Source organism: Zonotrichia albicollis, chromosome 5, assembly GCF_047830755.1.
Source record: "Zonotrichia albicollis isolate bZonAlb1 chromosome 5, bZonAlb1.hap1, whole genome shotgun sequence".
Taxonomy (NCBI): domain Eukaryota; kingdom Metazoa; phylum Chordata; class Aves; order Passeriformes; family Passerellidae; genus Zonotrichia; species Zonotrichia albicollis.
The window spans coordinates 16,171,740-16,194,715 of NC_133823.1; the positions used below are offsets into that span (position 1 = coordinate 16,171,740).

Consider the following 22,976-nt stretch of genomic DNA (forward strand, 5'->3'; position numbering starts at 1 on the left):
TGTGACTGTGTTCGCAGGGGTCTTAGGATGAGGGGAAGAGACAAGGACCTGACTCCATGTTTCAGAAGGCTTGATTTTATTATATATATTATATTAAAACTATACTAAAAGAATAGAAGAAAGGATTTCATCAAAAGGCTAGCTAAGAATAGAAAAAGAAGGAATCATAACAAAGACTTGTGGCTCAGACTCTCTGTCCAAGCCAGCTCACTGTGACTGGACATTAATTAGAAACAACCACATGAGACCAATCACAGATCCACCTGTTGCATTCCACAGCAGCAGGTAATCATTGTTTACATTTTGTTCCTGAGGCCTCAGCTTCTCAGGAGGAAAAATCCTAAGGAAAGGATTTTTCATAAAAGACGTCTATGGCATCTACTGCTTGGCAGTGGTGTCACAGTGCAAGTATTTGATCTCTCATTGACAGGTCAGCTGGTGCTCTCATCCTCTGAATGCTGACCAGCAGTCCACATCCCTCCTACACCACAAAGGGAGAGGATCTTTCCCTAAAGGCAAGGAGGATGTGGTGCACTGCTCTTAAGTGAACCAAGAAGGTGGTCCCAAACAAGTAGAAAAAGCACAAAAACATATTTGGATGATACTAAACCTGTTTTCTTACTGTGAGATAATTTATTATTTGCTTGGGGTGGGGAAGGGGAAATAGGAATATTAATCTGAAAATGTTGTGTTGCTATTTTGATGCATTTGGTAATGGATGATCTTCCTTTGATCTTGTAAAACAATTTTGAGAATCCTCTTGATTCCTATGGAAAGCAGGCAGACCTGGAACTGTCCAAGGACTCCAGTTCAAACCATTTTTTGAATGCCTGACTCTTCCACTCATTCATGCTTCTCATGGATTCCTGATGATATCTGTAATGGAAATTGCATGTGACATGTCTTTCACACTCATGGGCTTATCAAGGTAAAGCTGACAAGTCCTCTTTTCTCAGCCTCTGACTCTACATGACAACCTGTAGTAAGCCTTGGCAACTCCCAGACAGATGACTACTTGTGTTTGGCACAAGAGCAGAGACGCTTTGTTGCAGCGATAAATGCATGTCACTGACTGCTGGGGTTAAGTGCTGCTCAAAATACACCAAAAGCAGTGGGGAACTGGCACAAGAAACCATGAAAGGGAGAATAGGAGCTTCACAGACCCAAGGACTCTGAAAAACTTGGTCACTTTACTGGGGGAACAGCTCAGATTGAAGTCAGTGGTCAAGCTTTGGATGGTAGACAAAGATGAACTCACATAGATTTCTTAGGACACAGCCATGTTCTCTACCTGCTTCCCAAATTTTAGGTGGTTTTTCTAAGTACTGTGAATAATTTGGACACAGAAATCTGTGCTCAGAATCTCTGAGACAGCAATTCAAGAGTTAAATTATGTAAAGGTTGTCTAAAAACCTGCCTCGTATTTGGGTTATCGTTTCTAAGCACTGTAGAAAGATGATTAAAGGCTCTATCCATTTGTGGGGGTTTCTCTTTCATAAAAACCTGTCCTTCCTATCCCATCTTTATCTCAAATAATGTTCATTAAGGCACAGTTCCCCTTCCTTTATGAAGGCTGAAGTAGATGCTCTCTTAGATGTTATTTAAAGAAAATCTGGATTCACTGAGTATTATGACAAAGACTTCATACTTTGCTTCTTTCTTTCATTTTGGGTAGTTTACATCAAATGAGTCTAAAGATATTTCCTTTGTTAGCAAAAATTATTCCAGTACTGCCTCACACAGGAACATAGAGAGACAAAAAAGTTCTAATTTGTAAGAATAAAGTTTGTAAGACCCACTAGCAAATGTGAGATGTTTGCAGATGGTGTTGATAAAAAGCAAAAGTGCCAGGATAAGCAGAAAGGGTAGAAATAAATGAGGTAGAAAGGACATTCTAACAATACCAAAATAGCCTTCAAAGATCAAGAGGTTGTTGCTGAGACAAATGAATAATGGTGGTAGCACAAGCTGCTGATGCAAAACCAGAAGAGAAATGATGGCTACAGAGGTGGCACTGGCCTTCCCCTAAATTCACCAGCTTACATGGCCTCTGTTAGAGCAGATTTAGCCTGCAATCTGTTGTTTTTATTCCCATGCCAACATTAGCTGTAGGGCAGAGGTGGACAGTGACTTTTCAGAGGGGGCACAGGGACAGAGGTCACAGAGCAAAGCCAGCAGTGTTTCTCCTGCCCTACACTACCCTGCAGCCCACCAGGTGCCTGCTCTCATTCTGCTCAGCCCGTTCCAGTAGTAGTACTCAAGGACTAAATTTCCACTTAATTTAATTGAGAAAGGCTGTAGGGCTTTAGTGCTATCATTGTTTAGCAGTTATTTTTCCTGAAGCTGCAATTATCACTGCCAATGCAATTCAGTGGGTAATGGAGGAAGTCAGGACAGTGTACGCTTCACAACCTCCCAGGTGCTGCCTTCCCATGACACTTATTGATGAGGCTCCCACTCTGCTCTCTGGTTTTCCAGGAAAAATAAAAAGCATGAATTCTCCCTGGTTTAAACATCCAGCTCATCTTTTACCCGTGCATTTGAAGGAATAGGGAAGAAGTGCAGGGGGAGGAGGGGAAGAAAGTCACTAAGTTAAACAAGGATAATTAGAGAACAAAGGCAAGAAGTCTGCCCTTGCTAATTTAGCCCTTGAAGAGCTGGTGAAGCATCAAAGTAAGAGACAGTTAAAGTCATGTCCAGGAAAGAATTTTAGCTACTGCATTGTGGACCACACAAAGTTTTTGTAAGAAATGGTGCTGGGATTTAGGCTTTGGTAAATACAAGGGTCACTTGGCACTCATTAATTTGTACTGGGATGCTTCCAGTTTCCCCCTTGAGGTTCCCCTTCAGAACCTGGATCCCAGCCCTTGAACAGAAGGTGCTCCTATGACAGTCAGCCACTCTACACATTTCACCCCAGCCCCTGAAATTTTTTAACTTCAGGCCATGGTCATTTACATTTTCCCATTAAGATTCTGCCCATAAAGAGCTGATAAATGTTTCAATGTTTTCTTCATGAAGTCATAAAATCCAACAGACCAGCAAGTTGTTTCTACCTGTGGTCTGTAGCCATCTGCAGCATTCACTGATGTATGTATAATCATGCAGAGAGAAGTGGCATATGTGACAACATTTAATATGCATTACTAAACTCAAATAGACCATTGGAGAATGTTACTTTGATATGAAGTTGAATCATAATTTTATTACTCAAAGGACACAAACTAATTACCACCTACAGTTTAGCCAAACAGAAGGTATAATTGTTTTGTTTCAATAGCAATTTATTATTTATTTTGAACTGAAAGGACAAAAGAAAACCCTGAACCATCGTGAGCACATGCAATGAGCAAACCTGCTACAAACCTTCTAGAAGGAAGAATAAAATATTGGGCAAGGAAAATTTGTCCCACTTGCAAGAAAGGGCTCAGCAGGACAAAGGCAAGTTTCTCACCAAACTTACTGAAATAATGAAAAAGTAATGAATTATCCAGGCAAACTTCTGGGATTAAAATTGCAAAATACAAGACTTTCTTGATGTAATTATTTTGTATGCCCTGCTTATTCCTACTCAATACTACAGTGTTAGATTTCTTTAATCAATTAAACAGGTACATTCATGATGCAGAACAAATTAAGTGGAACAACTTTGGACAGGATTTGCATGTGGATTTCTCTTGCCTTCAGCCGGCAGTGTGCTGTGCAAGTGTGCCATCAAGTGGTACAGAGAGAAAGAGCTCGGCAAAGAACTGATCCTCCACCTTAGACGGGAGACCAAGTGTTCCCTGAAATGCCACCTTTTTTATCAGAAAATAACCAGGAACAAATATTCACATGCCACCGTAAAATGAGATGGGAAAGAGCTGTGTGGCTGGGGCTGCTGGGCACATGGCTACAGGGGCAAATGTCAGTGAATTCAAAACCTCTGAGGCTCCTGTAACAGGTTTTTATAAAAGCCTGACATTTTTTAAGTCTGCAAGGGCCCTAATTACGGCCCAGTGAGGTGTCTGTCCCACCTCAGAGAAGAAAGCAGCGCTTGAATGACCCCTCTGAAGGACTGCTGAGCAGCATGGCTTGGTCAGAGGGATGGTGCTGATTTCAGTGCAGCTCAGTTGAGCCCAGAGGGGAAAGTGTCCCTGCCATCTGGGACCTGCTGGTAGTGCCTGCCTGGGGAAGGACCTCTGCACCCGTGTGGTGACACCAGGGGATTCTCCATCCTCGTCCTTGCACTGCTTTCAGCCATGCTGGAGCTCATGAGTTTGGCTCTGACTGGGGTCAAGGATTAGGGATTCATTTAGGTATTTAAGAAATCTTTTTGGTGATTTCTGAGCATTCCACAACCCTTCCATCACCAAACCACCTCAGCATCTCAAACCTGAATGCCATGTAACTATGAAAAAAATGTTTTATTACTTTGTTTTGGGGAGTTTGTTTTACATCCAGGTAATTTGAGCACATACAAGAAAAGAGCGTATTTCAAGAGCTGCTAAGGCACCTCTAACTCAGTACAATCGCTAAAACTTAACTGTCCATAAGTACCTTTACAAATATGATATTAGGAGATTCATCTCTGAGCATGCAAGCACATTTTACAAACCTGCTGTTTTCTTGGTGGGTGGTGTGGTTTTCTAAGTGTGGTGGGTGTGGCAAGACCAAGGGCACCTTAAAGCAGATCTTTTATTTTTCAGACTTTATTTTTCAGCCTGGCCTTGCTTTTACCTCATATATATCTCTCACTTATGAATTACCATTGCACTTTCCATCCTGGTGGAACTGAGCATCAAATATTACCCTTTTTTTCCCCCCAGTATCATCTGATGCCAATCACATCTCAACACTGCCTGCCTCCTTTGGTGAAAAAAAATCTGTGTTACAGTGCAAATCTGTAAGACAGTGTGTGTTTAGTGTTGAAGCAGACATCTGAAATAACACAATAGGAAAATGCCAAGGAACAAGAACAATATGAGCAATAACTGAAAGATTGGTTGGGGAGCATCAGTAACTTGCGATTAGCAACACAGAGATGTTTGAATTGGGAAGACAAATGGGAATTTCCTAAAAGCAAACAAAACAAAACTTTATAAATCAGCTTATTCTCACTGTGAAAAGTGATGGGACACATCCAGATTTTCTCTTTTTCACTGATTGTGAGGACTTACACTTAGTACAATTATCCATGGTCAGCTGAGCTATCTGTATTTTTGTTCTCACCCACAGCTCACCTTCCCTGGCAAAACAAGTAAGGGGAGCATAAAGGAAGCCCCCATTTACCCATTGAGGACTGTCTGTCACACTGGCATGGTGAAATAGCCAGGTGGTCTATTCTCTTTGTTATCAATAAAAATATTGCACACTGGCAGACTTCCTATGCTACCCAGGAAGTGTGAGTGACAAGGAAAAGTCCCTCAGATGACAATGACAAAGAATGAAAGGTGATTTATTGGGAGATCTACACTAAATTACCTGGGAAAGCAAGGAAAGGAGCACTCTGCTCACTGAAAACATATAAACATCTGAAAATGCTCATGATTAAAACTGCAGATATTCTCTCCTCACCTCAAGTGCTGTTGGAAAAGTAAATCAGCAGATGCATGGAGGCATGAGTAAGACATGAGAGACTTGGAAAGCAGCATGTGAAAAGTAGAGGCTGTGCTTTAAAGTGAGTAAGGAAAGTGAACATCACAATTTCCGAAACTCTTCCAAGTGCTGCTTCCTGTCTTGTCTGCTTGAGTGACTGCAATGTTCATTCATGGAAAGAGCAATTCACCCTCTGCTCTTCAGCTCTTCTGTTAAGGCACTGGCTTTATTCTCTCCTCTTCGAAAAAGCAGACTTTAAATGAGCTGTATTTTCCCCACAGTGTGGCTAATGTGCTGCTCTGTCCTGAGACTGGCCCAGGCTCTTGTTTTTGGTAGAATTTGGTCTGAGGTTTGCTGCTGACAGATCTGTGTCAAATAAGGACCATCACAGCTGAGGGCAGTGCCAGAGGCGCCATCACATAGGTACTCATGATCTAGCTGTATTTGCTATAAGCCCCATGTTTAGCCTGCAAAAATGAATGAAAACGCTTCAATTTATAGAAAGCAATAATGTATTATTAAACAGAGAAGCTTTCAAGCATCTCTGTTTATGTGTACAAACCTCCCTGAGGGAAGGCAGGTGGAGTTCAGTGAGACTAATGGTCTCTGTGGAATAGACAGAGCTGCTGTGCAAAGGTGCAGAGGATCAGAGCTAATAGTCTTAGAAATCTCAATGGCAGGGAAGCATCTTACAGCAGTGGGATGCAAGCTGCCCACCCCTCTTCACTGTCTTAAAAATTATGAAGTTGGCTTAGATGGCATTTTAATTGAATTTACCTTTTCCTTTCATCTGCTCTTCGTGTCTTCTTGCTGCAACTTGTAAGACTTCTCAATTTCAACTCTTCAAATTGATTTTCCCATAATTAATTGGACAATTAACTGTAACTTAGTAATTATTTATCAAGTATGCTCATTATGCAAATACCTACAGATCTAAAATATATCCACACTCAATGAATTTAATAAGAAGGCATCGCTGTGGATATTATGGAATTGTTCTTCACTTGCCCCAAATATTTGCAAATCAAATGTTAGAATTATATCTGATTTCGTATTCCATGTCTGTATCCCATGTCTTTTATGTATCCCAGTTGGGATACAGGGCCAGATGTGCTCTGTGCTCCTTGGATTCTGCCATTTGGTCAGCCTGATACCTGGGCTGATGTGCAGCACCCTGTCATCTTGGATTAAATTAATGGCAAAAGCTAATCACTGAAAGAGCAAGTACAAAAGGAGGATCAATTTCACTGGTAATCACGTTGGCCTGGGTGGTTCTTGTTTCCATGCTTCATTCTTTTTGTCTTCCCTCTTCATTCATTTATCCACTGATCCAGAGTACATTAATGTTTCATATAGAGAGCCAAGGAACCATAAATGTCAGTTCTTGGTCTTATTTCAGCATCATCCACTCCTATACCCATAATAAGTGACTTCTTTTGAATTACAGTCAATTCTGCCCCTCTCTTTTTTTTTTTCCTGCTGCTGCTGTTCCTTTCATCTCTATCATGAGGCACTCAAAGAAAGGTAAAAACACTGAAATGGAAAAATTATGGCCATTTTTGTGATTGGCTATTTTTATTTTTATGGCTGCTTGAGAGGCAAAGCATTGGAAATATTTGGCCTGCAGTTACTTGTGAGTATTATTAAAATATTAATTTTCCCAACAAGCTGGAAAGTTTAGAAGGCCATTTTATGATTGGAAAATTAAGTTGCATCAACATTTAGCAGAAGAAAGCTGCAGAAACCCAAGAGCAAATGTAAAGAAAGGTATATATCACTTCAGAAATCAGAATTAGAAAGAAATATTCAGGAGTACTTATGGGTGGGAATCCCAAGCGTTTTTACTCATATATTGACCACATAAAGTTTTAATGAAAAACCTGTGATATGATCAGTCAGATTAGGTTGTTTTCAAATATTTCAGCTTTCACAGCATGCTCAGTGAATGACTTTTTGTTTTCCCTTTTTGAAACTTTCCCAGTAGAATATTTTTGAAGGATATTTTTCCCAGTCTGATTTATCTTTGTCTCTATATTCCCTGGTAATCTGACTGCCTGAAGAACCAGTTAATCATATCTGTGTTCCTGGTATTCACTATTCCATTTGCAAAAAGATGTAGAAAAAGCCCCAAAGAATTCAGTATTGTGTAGATATAAATTATTCTGAATTATTCTGCAGGTCCTTCTTTTTCTACTGTGGCAAATCTCCAGGAAGAAAAAGAGATCCAACCAAGATAGTTCTGGCTTATTTCTAGCATTCTAGCAATAGAAAGTGTCTGGATGCTTAAGGAAGATGTATCCCACCTGATCCACAACTCAGGGATGTAAAGATGTAACGTTTAGTGGTATGTTACACAGATTCCTTGGGCCACGTTGCTCAGTAATTAAGCAGTGCTTAGATGCTTTCAAGTGGAAGTGGGTTTAGGTAAAAGCAGAAGTAAACAAGGCCCAAATGAACTGTGTGTTGTAAAACTTCCCTATGCATCATATTCTGGAAAGTAAATAAAAATCAGTGGCAGTATCAGCAGGAATGCTATTAGGTTTACTCATTGTGTAAACACAAAGCAAGAATTAATAATCTAATCTATCATTTGAGGTTTTATATGCATCCAAGTAAATAAGCCCCAGTCAAAGCAGTAACCCTTCTATCACAAATATTAATAAAATACAGTCACCACTGTTGTCAACAGAAAATTATCCTTCAGGCAGCCTCTGGCATCTCTCTTAGAAATCATTTTAATTGAAGTTAGAAGATTAAAAACAATAAAAGAGAAGGTTTTCCTTCCTTTTAAACCTATATCCATTTCCATCTAGGTTTTCATCTTCTTACCAGCACAACAAATGTTTTTGAGGTTTGATGTTAATGTGATGCAATTTCAGGAGAACTCAAAACAACATAAACATTTTTTGACAGATTGTTGAATATCAGAAGCATATGTATTATTCCTTATGCTTTTTCAAAAGCTGACCTGCTGGAAGAAAATGGAACAATGTCACTTTCCCAACACTTAGATTTTGCCATGTACATTGGTCCTAATCCAAGACTGGAAATAGATTGGTGCAAGCACCCATTTACCAATGTATGTTCATAATGTAGTTCAAGATAAACATGTTAAGACTGAAAAGAACATAATTTTCAAAAATTAAGGTCACAGGCAGCAAAATGTTCTTTTCATAACTCATTGAACCTAATGCATACTTTCCCTTTAAAGTAGTGTTCTAAAGATTTATACATATGGTTATTTTCATCCTGCTGTGTTGGTTGACCTTGAATTTCAGTGAGGCTGCCCAAAATGTGATGAAGGGCTTACTTGGGTTTTGTTAGTTTGTTGTTTTGCTAGAATTTCTCTTTGCTTGGCATAAATGACAGCTTTAACCACGATTTAGTTGTTTAAGAGTTAGGCATGTTTAATGATCATCAGTTTGACAGCGAAATGATCTGTACACAGGGATAACTTTGGGTACAACAGTTCTGCACTCACTCTCAGTGGTGTTCATTTCCACTTGAGCCAGTTCCTTTAATTTGTAGTGTGCTGCTCCCTTGACCACCATCAGCTTCACCTCTCTCATGCTCCATTAGCCAGACAAGTGCAGTGCACTTTGCAGTGCTTCCATAGAGCCCCCTCAATCAAAACTTGACTGAAAGGCTGCCTTTTCAGAATCAAGTATCATAACCTCAGCCTCAGTCTTTGAATGCTTCAAACAGGAACCATGTTTTGGCCTGCATTGCTCAGAAACATCAGCAATTTTATTTCTGGTTGTTTTATTTCTAGGCTTACTGTAGTTTTGGCATCTTTCTTAAGCATGCCCCTCTACATGTCCCTCTTTCAGAGGACACTGACAGCCCTCAGCCTCCTCCTGATTCCCTTTGTTTTTAGTTTTCCTTTTTTTATAGGCTTAGGAATGGAGAGAGGAGAATTTACCAGTCCTTGTGGAGTTAGGCTAATAAATGCCATTTGTTAGCATCCCCACTGCTTTATCACTGACTCTGTATGCTTAGCCCAGCTCTCAGGGTTTTCATTTGTCAAGGCCACAACACATGGTAATTTGCTGAGGGTTTTCTCCTACAAGAGCCCCTATTGATTTAGTGCAAGATATTAAATGGGTCACTTGCATAATTTTTCATAAACAGCATACATTCATTCCCTGCTTTGCCACAGAAGCTTTCCTTACTGTGAAGTTCTGACATCACTGTTGGTCATGCTCAGGATGTGTCCCACCAGTATCACATTTAAACAAATTGAGCAGCCTGAAAAAATTTAATGTGAACTGGCTCAACTGGCCAGTTCCTGCTTCTCAAACAGGACTGCCAGCAACAAACCAAGTGGCAGTCTGCCACTGCCCTCACTCATCCAAAGGTGCTTGTCCATATGGAAGCCATGGATCCTGAAACACACTCATTCCTTTTCATGACCTCCATACTCAGCAGTACGGACTACCACAGCATTTCAAAGCATCACAGGCACTTTTAAAAATGTTGCATTATGTATTGTCACAAAAGAATTCCTGGGAGCTACTACACAGATGTAACCACAAGTCCAAGAGTCCCATGGAGGGAATCCAGAGTGCCCAAAGCCCAGCAACAAGGTTGTTACATGGATGTCAAATGATTGTTTCCACAATGCTCGCTGGATTCTTAAGATTTGACACTCAAATTTAAAAGCATGTGCCTGTCCACCACAGTTTTAGCCAAAATAAATCTGCAGAATTGTCAGTATAGATAAACCCTAAATTTTTCCCAGTGAATCCCTGTGTCAGTTCATTGTCTGATAGTTCTAATCAAAGATATTTACTGCATTTCCCAGTTAGCTCACATCAGGAAAAAGATGTCCTCTAAGACACTAATTTGAAAGACTTAGCTGCATACATACTGTCTAACATGTTTCCTAATACTTATTGAGAGGAATTTCCTTTACTTCTCTACATTTCCCTTATTCTTTGAACAAAAAGGAGTAATATGCTCAAAGCTCTCTGCCTGTGGGTCCCCTCACCTTGTAGAGTAACAATGTATGAACAGCACATCAGTGAGGTTAACCTCCCTTTGTTGGACACCATATTTTTACACTTTTTTCTTCTTTTCTCTCTTTTCCCATATTTCCTCTGCTTGTCATAACTGCAAGAGGTTCAGCAAACTCTCAGAACCTTTGCACATGTATTTGGTATATTGTTATTTTCTTGTCCCATTGTTAATGTTTACAACATATTTTGTATTTGCAGGATTTTATTAAGGTCGTGACAAATCTGACATTTACTAGCTCAAGGATCTGCTTCTAACCTCTAACTTTGCTTGCCTTGACTTTTAGAAAAAATGTCAGGCTTCCCTCACTTCACTGTGTTTTCTAAAATTAAATGTGCTTGTTTTGCAAATATAGAATGTACTGCAGAAGTGGTTTTCTCATCTTATAAAAAAATAAACCAAAGCCACACCAAATGTTCTAGAAGTGTAGAATAAAATCTCTCTTTTACAACTGTAGATAGCTTAATTCAAAATTCCAAAATTTGTGTGACTATATACTTGTTTATTAATTTCAGACTAAATGCAGTACAATCTACCATACACAGGGAAAGACCAGGACTAATTTTGTAGTTACATTTTTATTTTCAATTAGCAAATGTATAAAGGTTTAAAGGTATTGTTTCTCACCCCAAGAACTGCTTGCTGAGTTCACGTCGTGCTCTGTATGTGGAGCATACATCAGATCACAGAGACATGATATTTGATCTCTGTGAACAGATTTCTGACAGTTTTGTGAAGACAAACTGTAGCTTTTTATGTTTCCCTCTGTTTCCATAACACTTGTCAATTGTACCCCATTCTAGAACTGTTTTGAGGTCTGTGGGGACCAAACTCCAGGCCCTGGTTTTGAAATGTTCCTGTGGTGAGATTTGCACATAAGACCACAAAATATAAACCTTGTTGTCTCTAAATGCAGTCCTCCCTTAGGCAGTGTCTGCTACTTACTTTTTTTCTTCTATTTGCTCCAGCTTTTCCCCTCTTCTTCAGTTTTCAAGCGTTTGAAGTTCTTAATCATTTTACCTTTCTTTTTCCAGACACTTCAGTGATGGAAACAAATCCAAACTTTTATTCTTCTATAAAAGTTTGAGGAACAGCCTGAGCAAATTACAGTCTGTTTCACATTGGGAACAGAGTGACACCACCCCAGGCAGTGCTCCAGGAAGAACTAAAGCCACTATATGTGTGAGAACTTTACAGAGCAAAAAGGCAGAACCAGGCAAATTCACCTCTGCAGCCCAGGACTATTATGCTAAGAAATAGATGTTTTTATGGAAATCAGTACCAAAGCTACTTTCAAGCTGGAAGCTAGACAGGCAGGAGTGATGGACTCTCTTGTGGCCTGTGAGCACAGCTCTGAATTCAGGCAATTGCAGAATTGCATCATCCCCACAAGAACATTATAGTGACTTTTGCCTCCAAAAGCTACAGTGCCTTCACACCCCTGATGTGCAGAGGGGAAGTGTTGGCTACCAGTCCCTTCTCATGACGTACATCATCCCCATACCTGTCATACAGCCAAGCATGAAAAGCAATAGGTGCCACTTTGGTATCTTTCAATAACTTCACCTGCTTTTGGGTTGTGATATTAAGGTGGCAGTTCTGGCAGATCTTGATACTCTTTCTCTCTCTCACCATCATCTGATGCATGTAAATCATGCAGGAGGAAGTTTGGATTGGTGCATTTATTCAAGATTCAGAAGTCCCTGTCTCAGTATTCTTTTGCATTCTTCTCAGTATTCTTGCCTAAGACATAAACTGCACAACATGAGTTGTTCATGCTGTTTCTACACACAAAGAAATTGTTTAGCCTCTTGTCAGCTTAAAAATGTTCCAAGATACCCAGTCTTGAAAAAATACACAAAGCAACATGATTCTCCCATTTAGCTATGAGCAAGTCAAGGAAAGTGCTTGATAAATCCATGGCCTGCTCAAAAAAAAAAGGGCAGAATTTGTACCGGGGTTGGTTTGCTGTGTGTATTACAACAGTTGAGATAAATGTGGCATTTTCTCTTCCATCACTGCAAAAGTAATTTTAAAAATAATCTCTCTCAAAAAAAAAAGCTTCTAGAATCTTGTTCTTAAACATTAAAAAGATGTGCTTTTTCCCTTTTTGAAGGGGAAATTGAAAATCACAGCATTGTGAAGATTAACACAGCTAAAACAGAAAATCCTCACACCAGTCCTGCTGGCAACTCCTTCAGTAATTTTGGCAGCCAAATGTGAGGCCTGCCAAGAGCACAAAGAAATCCAGCCAGGAAGACAGCTACAGTCCTGTACACCCATGCTGGAAAAAACACATTCTGGATCTTGCTGCCTGTGCTCTGAGGCTTGCCAAGCACAGCCTAGGAGTGGCCACACATGTGCTGGCTTTCACAACAGAGAAACAGAGGAAAACAGGAGAGCTGTGTGAGCCACAGCCTGTGCAGTGAGGAACATGCTGCCATAGTTTTTTTCTTCCAGAAAGAACTAGGAAAGACCTTCTGAGAAGTCAAGGAGAGAGTGCACATATTTTATCTAATGTACAGGAAGAACTCTGGTCTAGACACAGACGGAACACATGTGAACCACATTCCCTGGGTTCACTGGCAGCAGACTGACCTTCACAAAGAACTGATTTTCTACACAGGAAGGACTGGGCAGTTGCCAGCAAGGACAAGGAACTCCTCCAGGACAGTGCTGAACCCAGCGCTCCTCAAAGCCACCGTGGCCCCACCTGGCCCACCCCATCTCCCCAGCCCCCAGCGGTGGCAGGAGGTGCCCCCAGGAGGTGGCAGTGCAGGGCAAGGAAGAGCTGAAGGAAGTGGCAGAGCACAGTAAGTGGCTCCACAGAAGTCCCAGCAGCTTCACATAGGGGATGAGAGCATCCCTGAGCAGGGGTTGCAGACAGACCCAAATGGTGGGTCTGGCAAACAAAGAGCAGGGCAAAGGGACAGGTTTCCCTAAAGGAATGCCAATACACTGTCCCACAGGCAACAATGGTGAGAAGAGGATGCTGAATAAGCCAATGATTTCTGCTGATCAGCCAGGCTTCTACAGGACAACAGCCAAGGACCCAAGGACAGCAGAGCCACCTCTGACTGAGGAAAACATCAGTGAAATGGCAGGGAGATTAGAAAATACTCTTTTTTTGCCTCTTTTTCAGCAGACTGACTGGCCATGTGTCTCTCACAGTCTGCCTGTCTTTGGCAGATTGAGCATGTTTATTATTGCACTGGAGTTTTCATGTGTTTAGCAAGATGCTCATATCCACACAAAGAGTGCTTTCTCAACTAGGTCAACAAAAGATGGTCTTTGAGAAGTTTTATTCTATGCCCTTGGTTTCAAAAACCTGTACCCAAGCTACAGAAACCAAATCAAAGCAGTGAATTGCAAAACTTTGCTCTTCAAGTACATGAGCAGACCTGCTTTTCATTAAATCACTCTTCCTGTGTCCAAAAGCAGGATACTGCACACCCTAATCTGCTCCAGATGCTGAAGGAGAGAAAGGACACCTCTGGTCAATGTTGTTAAATCAGTATCAGCCACTAGGAGGGTCATACCCACACTGGAGCATTCCCTGCTCCTTCCAACTCCCTCCACCCCTTTAACTATGGAAATACCTTAAGAACAAGGTGATGATTTCTGACACGAGGGAGCATGCCTGCAAGAAACCACCTACTCTGTGAGCAGCAAAATCAGACCAGGTCAGGACGGTGAGTTCCACTCTGTATTTCAAGAGGGGACAGGTAAAGGGATCTGCCCATCAATGCAGATCCCAGGGAGAAGCAGTTTCTCCTCCCACAACAAGGTTCCAGCCCCTCAGTTCATCCAAAATGACTGCAGTTCAGCAGCTGGATCACATGTGGACTTGGAGAGCTCCTCCCAGCCCTGCTTTCCAAAATGTGCCTGCTGGCCCTTCAAAATGAGTCCCAACATTTTCTGAATACCAGTAAGTCACAAGCTTCTCCAGGGGCTGTTCTGGCTTCTGCCTTGCTCAATGATGAGAGGCACTATCTGCTTCCTGTGGTTCTTAGATTTTCCACAAAGGAAGGAGGCTTTTTGGTCCTGTAGGCAGGAGTGCCTGGGATCCTGGCCCCTCTGATGGCACTGATGTAAGGCAGAAGGGGAGGCTCCCTCACCACCAATGCAGTGCCCTTGGGAGTGTAGGCTCGGAGCAGCAGTTCCTCTTCCTCGTGAGCTGTCACTGCCACCCAGCCTGCACAGCCAGAGAGAACACAGACAGTAAGAAAGACAAGTCCCCAGGATCAAAACAAGGTTCTGACACTAACTGCTGCCTCCCAGAGTGGCTAAAAACCTGAGCTACCCTTGTGTGGTTGCTGGAGAAACCAAGCTCAAAGGTCATCTCCAGCCCTTTCCCAACAGAAGGCAGCACCTAAAGCCAGGTTACTCTTCTCAGACACAGCTCTTTCCTGGTAAACTCAAAAGGGATGGTGGGAACTACAAGAACACAAGAAGGAAGCTTTCCAATCAATCAATGGCCCTTTCCCTCTCACCTGGACAGCTGACAGTGTTACAGCAATTCCTGATAGTGTAGAACCTGTTTGGCAGCCAGAACAAAAAGTATTCCAGTGCTGCCATCCTGTACAAGCCTGGCTGCCAATCTCCATTCTTGGAGGCTTCAGCTGGAAAAAGTCATGGCTGCTATGATTTTGCGTTCACATCCTGCTCTGAGCAGGAAATACAGCTTCACCCCTTCAGAGGGCTCTTCCCATCAATATTTCTAGGATGCAAACCCTGCAAAGCAAACTAATGAAGAAATATTAAATTACCTGCAGAGGAAAGTTTGATATCTGCAACTGCCTCAGTGGTACCAATTCCTTTCAGTGTAATGTCTTGAGGGACAAGTGGGGGGAACTCTTTCATTCTCTCTTCCCCACCCATGGGAACCTAAGATTAAAACACACAGAAATTATTTAACAGTCAAGAGATTCTTCAGCATTCCTACTTCAAACTGGTAATCAAGGCACAAGGGAGAATAAAGACATTAAACATTTGTTAGCCAGTTAAGAGCTGGACTGAATAACCTCCAGGAGTTATTTCAGGTTTGTCAGAACAGAGTCAGGATGACACCCAGAGCAACCCTGTGGGAGGGGAGCAAAGATGGAGTGCCCACTGCAGGATGCAGCTGGTGGATCAGGCCAGCTGCCTTGATGTGAGTGACAGCACTTGTTCTCCATGAGCACAGGAATGGAAATGCCAGGGCAAGGACAGCTCACCCCATCTCCCATCAATCTGCAAGTGCTACACAGAACATTGCCATACCAAGGAAAAAGTCAGACCACCAAGAGATGAAGATATATGCAGAAGATCCATCAGGGAAAGAATAAAAAAAGTAAATTTTTCAGCTGCAATCTGTTCTGAAATCCCAGTCTGCAGATCTGCCATGGAAAATATTCCTGTTGCTGTGTGCACTTTAAGGCTGTTCAAGAGGAGCCAAATATAAGTATGCAGAGCACTGCAGATCTAATCAGCCTGAATGCTAGAAGCAGAAACTCTCCTGAAAATGCATCATCTGGAGTGCTCTTTCCTAACACACTTCAGCCACACAGTCTGTGCAAGACTGCTCCACACTGATCATCTCCACTCACCCACTGCACAAGTGCCAAACTCCTGATACCTATGGATGTTCCCTGTCAGTTGTGCCCCAGACAGGGGTCCTGCCCACCTGCAGCCACAAGCTCTCCCCAGCACCTCCCCTTACCTTGAGGAACTCTTGGCCTGCATGCTTCTCATAGAGGGTGTCTGCATTACTCAGTGTAGTAACATGGACTGGCAACAGGTTAGAAGCCAAGACAGAAAACCAGGCAGGCTTTTCTCCCTGAAATAAATACCAAAAGGATGTTAATTATGCTAAGAGAAAAGCAGCCCTGAATTGCTCTCTCCTGCCCCATTTCTTTCCTGCATGTTGAAAACCTGCCCTGCTAGATGGCCCCTCCCTGTTTGAGAGGTCCTTGCCTCTGCCAATGAGAGCAGCCAGGGTTTATATAAAACTGGGATTTGAGTTTCCAGAAGAGAAGACCCACAGCTTCACCATCCAGCCTCAAAGCACCCCCAATGCCCCATTTACAGCCAGCACAGCTGCTCAGCTCAGGTAAAACATCCAAGAGACATCTTTGCTCTCACTTAATTCACAGGAACAAACTCAGTGTGGTTATTCAATGCAAGATGTGATGGACATTTGGTCTGGTGCTTCTTCTCCTATCACTCTACACTTCTAACACACAGTGCTCAGTCAACAGGACTTGGTTCCAGCTGCTCTCAAGCTATGCTAAGCTGGTGGAGCAATTTCAGCAGGCACTCTCATCACATTTCCAGGAATAGAAAACAAGGTCAGAGAGGGGAGAGATCTCTTCACACACTGCTAGTAGCCAGAAATAAGGGCAGGAATTCCTTAAAGTTCAAAGGTCTAAGCTGAGGCAGGAGCTTCTGTCATGATCTGAGCACAACTGCTCTCCAAGATATCAGGAGGATAAGAGATACACAAGACTGATACATTGATGTGTGGTCCAGCCATACCAGTACGTTTTTTACATTACAGAACTCTGCCCCCTCCACCTTTCTGGTTTTCTTCCAGCAGGTCAGGAGTGTCCTTAGCAAAATACCAATTCGACATTTCAGTGGTGCTCTTGGAAAGCAGACTGAAACAAATGAATAACCATACACACCCCTAAAACAGGGCAAGCTACTGAGAAAATCATCTAAGACTTAAGATAATGTCTAACGTTTTTATGAAAGAAACTGCCCCTTCAGAGGAAGCATCATGGGAGGTCAACTCCACACAGTTCAATAAAGGTGTATGGCATGGGATTTTGAATAAATGGAAGAAATTATTGGCAGGGGGAACACACAACACATTTGAAAAATACTTTTTACAGAAACTAAAATACATGTGCAATTAATCGCTTCCTCAGGCAAGTTCTTCAGAGGTCTGCCAGGAAAGAAAAATGTCTATGCTCTTTCTCTCTTAGCAGGCAGCTTTCATAAAACACAGAAATGAGGAAAGCCACTTATTTACCCAGTTAATTCTGACATTCTCCTCTCTCCCTCATGCCTCTCTGTATGCCATGGGAAGCCCATTAAACTGAAGATGTTTGTCAGCATTCAAAAGCAGTTCCCATTATACACTATGTAATACTGCATGCTGGTACCAAGTAAAAAAACCTTCCAACTACCCATCCCAAGGCATTCTGACTTCAAGCAGTGATTCAGTAACTGGTTCATCATCTCCAAAGCAGCAATGAAGGGGTCTGGGAAAGCTACCCAGAAAGCCTTTTGTGGCTGGGACTGCAGTAAGAGATGAAGCAGCTGCTCCCAAAATCCTTTCTTCCCTTACCTCTAAGTAGTCTATACGTCCCAAGGCCGCTAAAAACAACACCATTCCTGGCTTGAGAATGAAAGTCCGTGGAACAATGGCATGTGATGGCAAAACCAGCTTTACTTCCTTCTCTGTTAGGAGATTCAAAACCTGCAAAATAAATTGTCATAACTCATCCCACATGTTTCAATGGGAACAACGAATTTAGTATTGGCATCATAGGGATAGAAGAAAAGATCAATCAAAGCAATGTCAAGAACATCTGACACAACAGTTCAATTCTGGTCCACACAGTAAGTGAGAAACAGGAACAATGTCCCCTGCCAAAATCTGCCACAGACAATGTGCTTGTCCTCCACTCAGACTGAACATTGACTGCAGGAACAAAATTTGATGTGAAACTTGGCATGGAGCTCTCCAAAGGAGAGCATGAGGAGAATCAGAATCAAAAAGTATTTCTGGATGCAGGAAGTATTTTCCACAAGTATTAAATTCCAGAAGAAGGGAAGAACACACACAATCTCAAGTTACCAAACCAGGTCTCTAAGCTGATGCCAGTCTTTACACTGGCTATCAGAGACCAAAGTGCAGCCTAGTAAAACAGGTTATGGTCTGACAAATACACCACTAGAAAACCAGGAGTCTTCCTAGTGTCCATGAAAGCAGCCCCTGCACTTGAGCTGCAAAGTCTCAGCACAATCCTTGCACTTAATTCTCCTCAGAACCTTCCTGTCTGCCTGTACTATTAAATCTTCCCCAGAAGATGACCTGCAGCTCTGCACGGGTATTAGAAACACCAAAAATCAAAATATGCCTGTTTTAGACATGTGCACTTTGTGAGCACTGGCTTCAGCAGGGCATTGCTCTACTGACAAAGGCCTGACATATTGGAGCCATAGCAGCAACACTGCAGATCCTCCTAACTTCAGGAGAAGGCTTACTCTAATGTGTATTTCAGTCATACAACTCTGGTTATCCTCCTAAGCATCACCTTCTTCCATAGGCTGGGACAGCTGAAGAAGTGTCAGCTCCTTTGGGTGATGCTGGTGTGAACTTGCTAAGAGCACTCTTGCTTACCTCCCTTGGTTCAGAGGTTGTGGCAGCTTGGTGACACAGCCCTGCAGCTCCTTGGCAAAGCTGGCAGAATTGCACTGCTCAGAATGCAACAGCATTATCACGTGAACCCCTCTCGAGTTAAACCTTATCTTAACACAATTCCCAAGCTAAGAGAATCCTAATGCAAGGACTACAGCACAAGTAAGGCAGAACAGCCCTCCCAAACCCTGTCACCCCAAAACACAGCACCACGGAGTACCCACACAGTCTTCCTTTACAATTCCTGGAGTGTCAAAACACCATCGAGCATCCTTCACTTCGTTGTGAGTGAACTCCTCCCTTTCCTCAGGCTTCTTAGGGGCATCTCTAGGATCTTCATCCATGCTGTAAGAGAGTGTGTCAGGGTCGAAGTCAATCTCAGCACTAGGCTTCTGCTGTTGAAATGTTCTTCCAACTCTTCCTGGATTAAAATGAAAGGTTCTCCTGGTAATTTACTTTTTAACTTGCTTTCCTTCAATCAGACATCTGTCCCTTTCATGGCTTAAAAGAGATGCAATTGAGTAGTATAAAGGTGATAAAGACACTATGTGGCTTGAAATTTGTGTGTTCAAAAGCCAAAATGATAAGAAATCCCTTCTATAATTCTTGCTTAGCACTCCTCATACTCCAAAATCTCAGCAGGGAACAGATCACAGATACTCAGTTATTTCCAATTTATGGTAAAGTAGGCTGCCTTCTATTTTCAGTGCTTCAGATTGCCAAACACAGAATTATCTGAAAACCAGATCTATCTTCTGGTTCTTTTGAATACATACCCCCCTCTTTTGAATACATACTAAAATGATGTACAACCCCTGTAGCCTGCAGCCCAAATGTAATTACTTAAAATTAAACTTATTTTCTTTATTTGGGAACAAGAGATGGCCCATACTGTGATATCCTTACAAACTACTAAGCTATCAGAATTTGCCAGCCTTGTTCAGAGAGGAGATACATTGCACAGAGGAACCCTCTGCTCCTACAGCAGCTGACAGGTCTCAAAAGTACTAATGATGCTGCTTATGGAGGAGATGGAGGTCTTGCCCCCACTAATCTGGCAGCAAACCCTGGTCAAAATAATTTAACCTTTGTGTAATGCAGTGTTTTCATTAGGGGCAGAAAGGTAACACCTTTACTCACCCACTAGGTAACCCTGCTTTTTAAGTTGATTAAGGTACTTTTTTTCTTCACTGCTTAGCTGATCTTCTGTTTTTGTTGCCTCTTCTTTTAGCCTCTCCTGCCTTCGGAATATCCTGTCACACGTAGGGTTAATAATTGGAAATTTCAACAGGTTCAGTGTTGTTCCTGGAAAAACAAACAGAAGGCACTTTTGGATTTCTGACTACTTGACATATTTCAGCTCTGAGGAACAAGGTTACAAAAAAACTGCTTCTCTAACTTTTTGGTGAAACCCAGTAACACAAAGTCAGACGCAGAATTACAGCTGCTCCCACAAAGTACCAGCCTCCCAACCTGGGGAGGCAAAAACAAGCCATCCACCTGCTTAAGACCTGTTCTCACAAATAGTTTGGATAAAAGGGTCTCAAAGCCAAGTGGTGCCAAGGCTGACTTAGTGCATCCCTTTCAAGCCTCAACTCCAGACAGCTTGGTCTGTCCTACAGGTGCTCACCACTGCCCCTCCCAGCCTCTCCAGACTGGAGGACACCTCTAATGGATAGGGACAGGCAAGGCACGCACATCAGGTGCCATCCTGACTGGCAGGGGTGCACACAGACCCACACTGGTTTAACAAGCCTCCTAGTGCTACAGGATGTACAGTACCCTCGGCACATGCATCCCACTCCTGCTGCCCCCTGTGAGCAATCACAGGATTAATTAAGCTGGAAAAGACCTCTGAGATCATCACCATGTTGACTAGACCATATCACTGAGTGCCACATTCAGGCACAGCAACTCCATCACCTCCCTAGGCAATCCATTCCAATTTGTAATTACCCTTCTGGTGAAGAAATTCCTGCTAATGTCCAACCCAAAGCTGCCCTAGTGTTCTTAAGGCTATGTCCCCTTCTCCTGTCACTGGCTGCCCTGGAGAAGAGACTGACTCCCACCTGGCTACAACTTCTTTTGGGTAGATGCAGAGTGATAACTGTGGGAATACACAAAATCAGAGGGTTTTGGGAAAGCTGCAAAAGGCAGGCCTCAGAGACAGCAAAACTGTGATTAGAGATAAGCAGTAGCCATGAGATAGATCAGCAGAAAAATTATTTTAAAAGTAGAAAAGCTAGGACAAATAGAACAATGGTCTGTGTATTAACACTTGTCTAGAATAACTCCCTAAGCTACAGAAAAGTTTATCTAGCAAGATATTAGGAAGTTTGAAGCTTAATAATGGAGCTCTGTGCATTGTGTTTCAAGGCTTACAAGCAGGTATTGTATTCAAAATAAGCAAGCATTGTTTTAAGCAAAGGTACTTGTGCCTATAGTGATTGGATGGAACTACTGTCAATGTGTTTTTGCTTTGTGTGATTGGTCAAAAAACTTATAAAGTAAGTTGTAACATTAAGTTCTTGGCCTGCTGCCTGGGATGGGAGCTGCTGGCATAACCATGTAATGAGACTGATGCTGAAAATTAAAGCAGCTCAAGGCACATTCCACAGCAGTCCTGTCCCATTTGTGATCTGTACATAGACCCCTGGCCGGTGATAATAACATCTCCCAAACCCCCTTTTCTCCGGGTTAGACACTTCAGCCACTCCTCACAAGTGAAAAACTGAAGCATGGCACCCCTCTGGAGCTTGGTGCCCACCACGGAGGAGCTCAGGGTGGCACACACTGCTTTGGTGACAGGTTCTCTGCTGCAGCGGTGGCCGAGAGCAGCCCAGAGGCGCACAGCCCACTGTTATCCGCACATCCCCCATTACCCGTGCTACAAAGGGGCGAGCAGTGCACCCACCTGGCCAGGGGGACACGGTGGCCCTGTCGATGATGTCGGGGGCGCGGGACTTGCAGTAGTCGGAGCGCAGCAGGGTGTTGAAGAGCGTGGACTTGCCGGAGTTGGTGGCGCCCAGCAGGTAGACATCTCCGGCGCACTTCCAGGAGCGCTGCAGCCGGCTGACCAGCCCCTCCACGCCGTAGCCGGTTTTGGCGCTCACCAGGCGGATGTCCACCAGCGCGGCTCCCCGCAGCCCGGCCCGGGCGCAGGCGGCCGCCACCCGCTGCCGCAGCCGCCCCAGGTGTCCGCGGCAGTCCGCGGGCAGCAGGTCCACCTTGTTGCCCACGACCAGCACGCCGGCGGCGGGCACGTCGGGGCCCAGCAGCGCGGGCAGCTGCGGCAGCACGGGGTCGGGCAGCTCCATCACGTCGAGCACGTAGAGCAGCAGCGGCCCGCGGCCGTGGCGGGGCGGACGGCGCAGGGCAGCGCTCACCACGCGCCGGTGCTGCTCGGGCGGCAGCCGCAGCCGCAGGGCGCTGCCGTGGTGCTCCAGCGCCCAGCACCGCTGGCACACGGCGCCGCGCAGCCCCGCGGGGCCCTCGGACACCAGGCTGCGGTACCGCTCGGCCGGCACGAAGCCCGGCGCGCCGCCGTCCCCGCACTGCAGCTCGGCCCCGCAACCAGAGCAGCTCACGCCGCTCGGCGGCACCGACGGGTCGGACAGGCTCGGCACTGCCGCCGCCGCGCCGCGCTCCCGCCGCGGCTTCGGCTTCACCTTCAGCTCCCGCTCCCGGCGCAGCGCTGCCGCCGCTGCCGCCGCCGCTCTCTCAGCCGCGTCCGGCTCGTACTCGAGGAAAACGAAGCGCTCCTGCTCCTCGCCATGGCTCGCCGCCGCCGTTCCGCACGGCCGCAGCGGGGCGCGGAGCGGGGCGCGGGCCAGGCGGGCTAGGAGCGCGGGGCCCAGGCGGAGCATGGCGGGGCCGGACACACCGACGGCGGGGCCGGACACACCGACACCGCGCCGCGGGGCGCGCGCCTGACGTCACGGAAGCGCGCGGGCGCCTGGAGGGAGACGCGAGC

General features: G+C 44.0%; 1 protein-coding gene across 1 annotated transcript; it reads right to left on the minus strand.

Annotated features, from left to right (window-relative positions):
* Positions 1 to 3,549: 3,549 nt before the first annotated feature.
* On the minus strand, positions 3,550 to 22,869 carry NOA1 (nitric oxide associated 1). The gene is made up of 7 exons (XM_005485385.4): positions 21,918 to 22,869; positions 20,144 to 20,308; positions 19,228 to 19,424; positions 17,927 to 18,058; positions 16,295 to 16,411; positions 15,363 to 15,480; positions 3,550 to 14,788 (listed from the first exon to the last, which is right to left on the minus strand). Exons 1-7 carry the CDS (start codon positions 22,867 to 22,869, stop codon positions 14,583 to 14,585), a joined length of 1,887 nt encoding a protein of 628 aa, XP_005485442.1. The 3' UTR covers positions 3,550 to 14,582.
* Between the last annotated feature and the right edge of the window lie 107 nt (positions 22,870 to 22,976).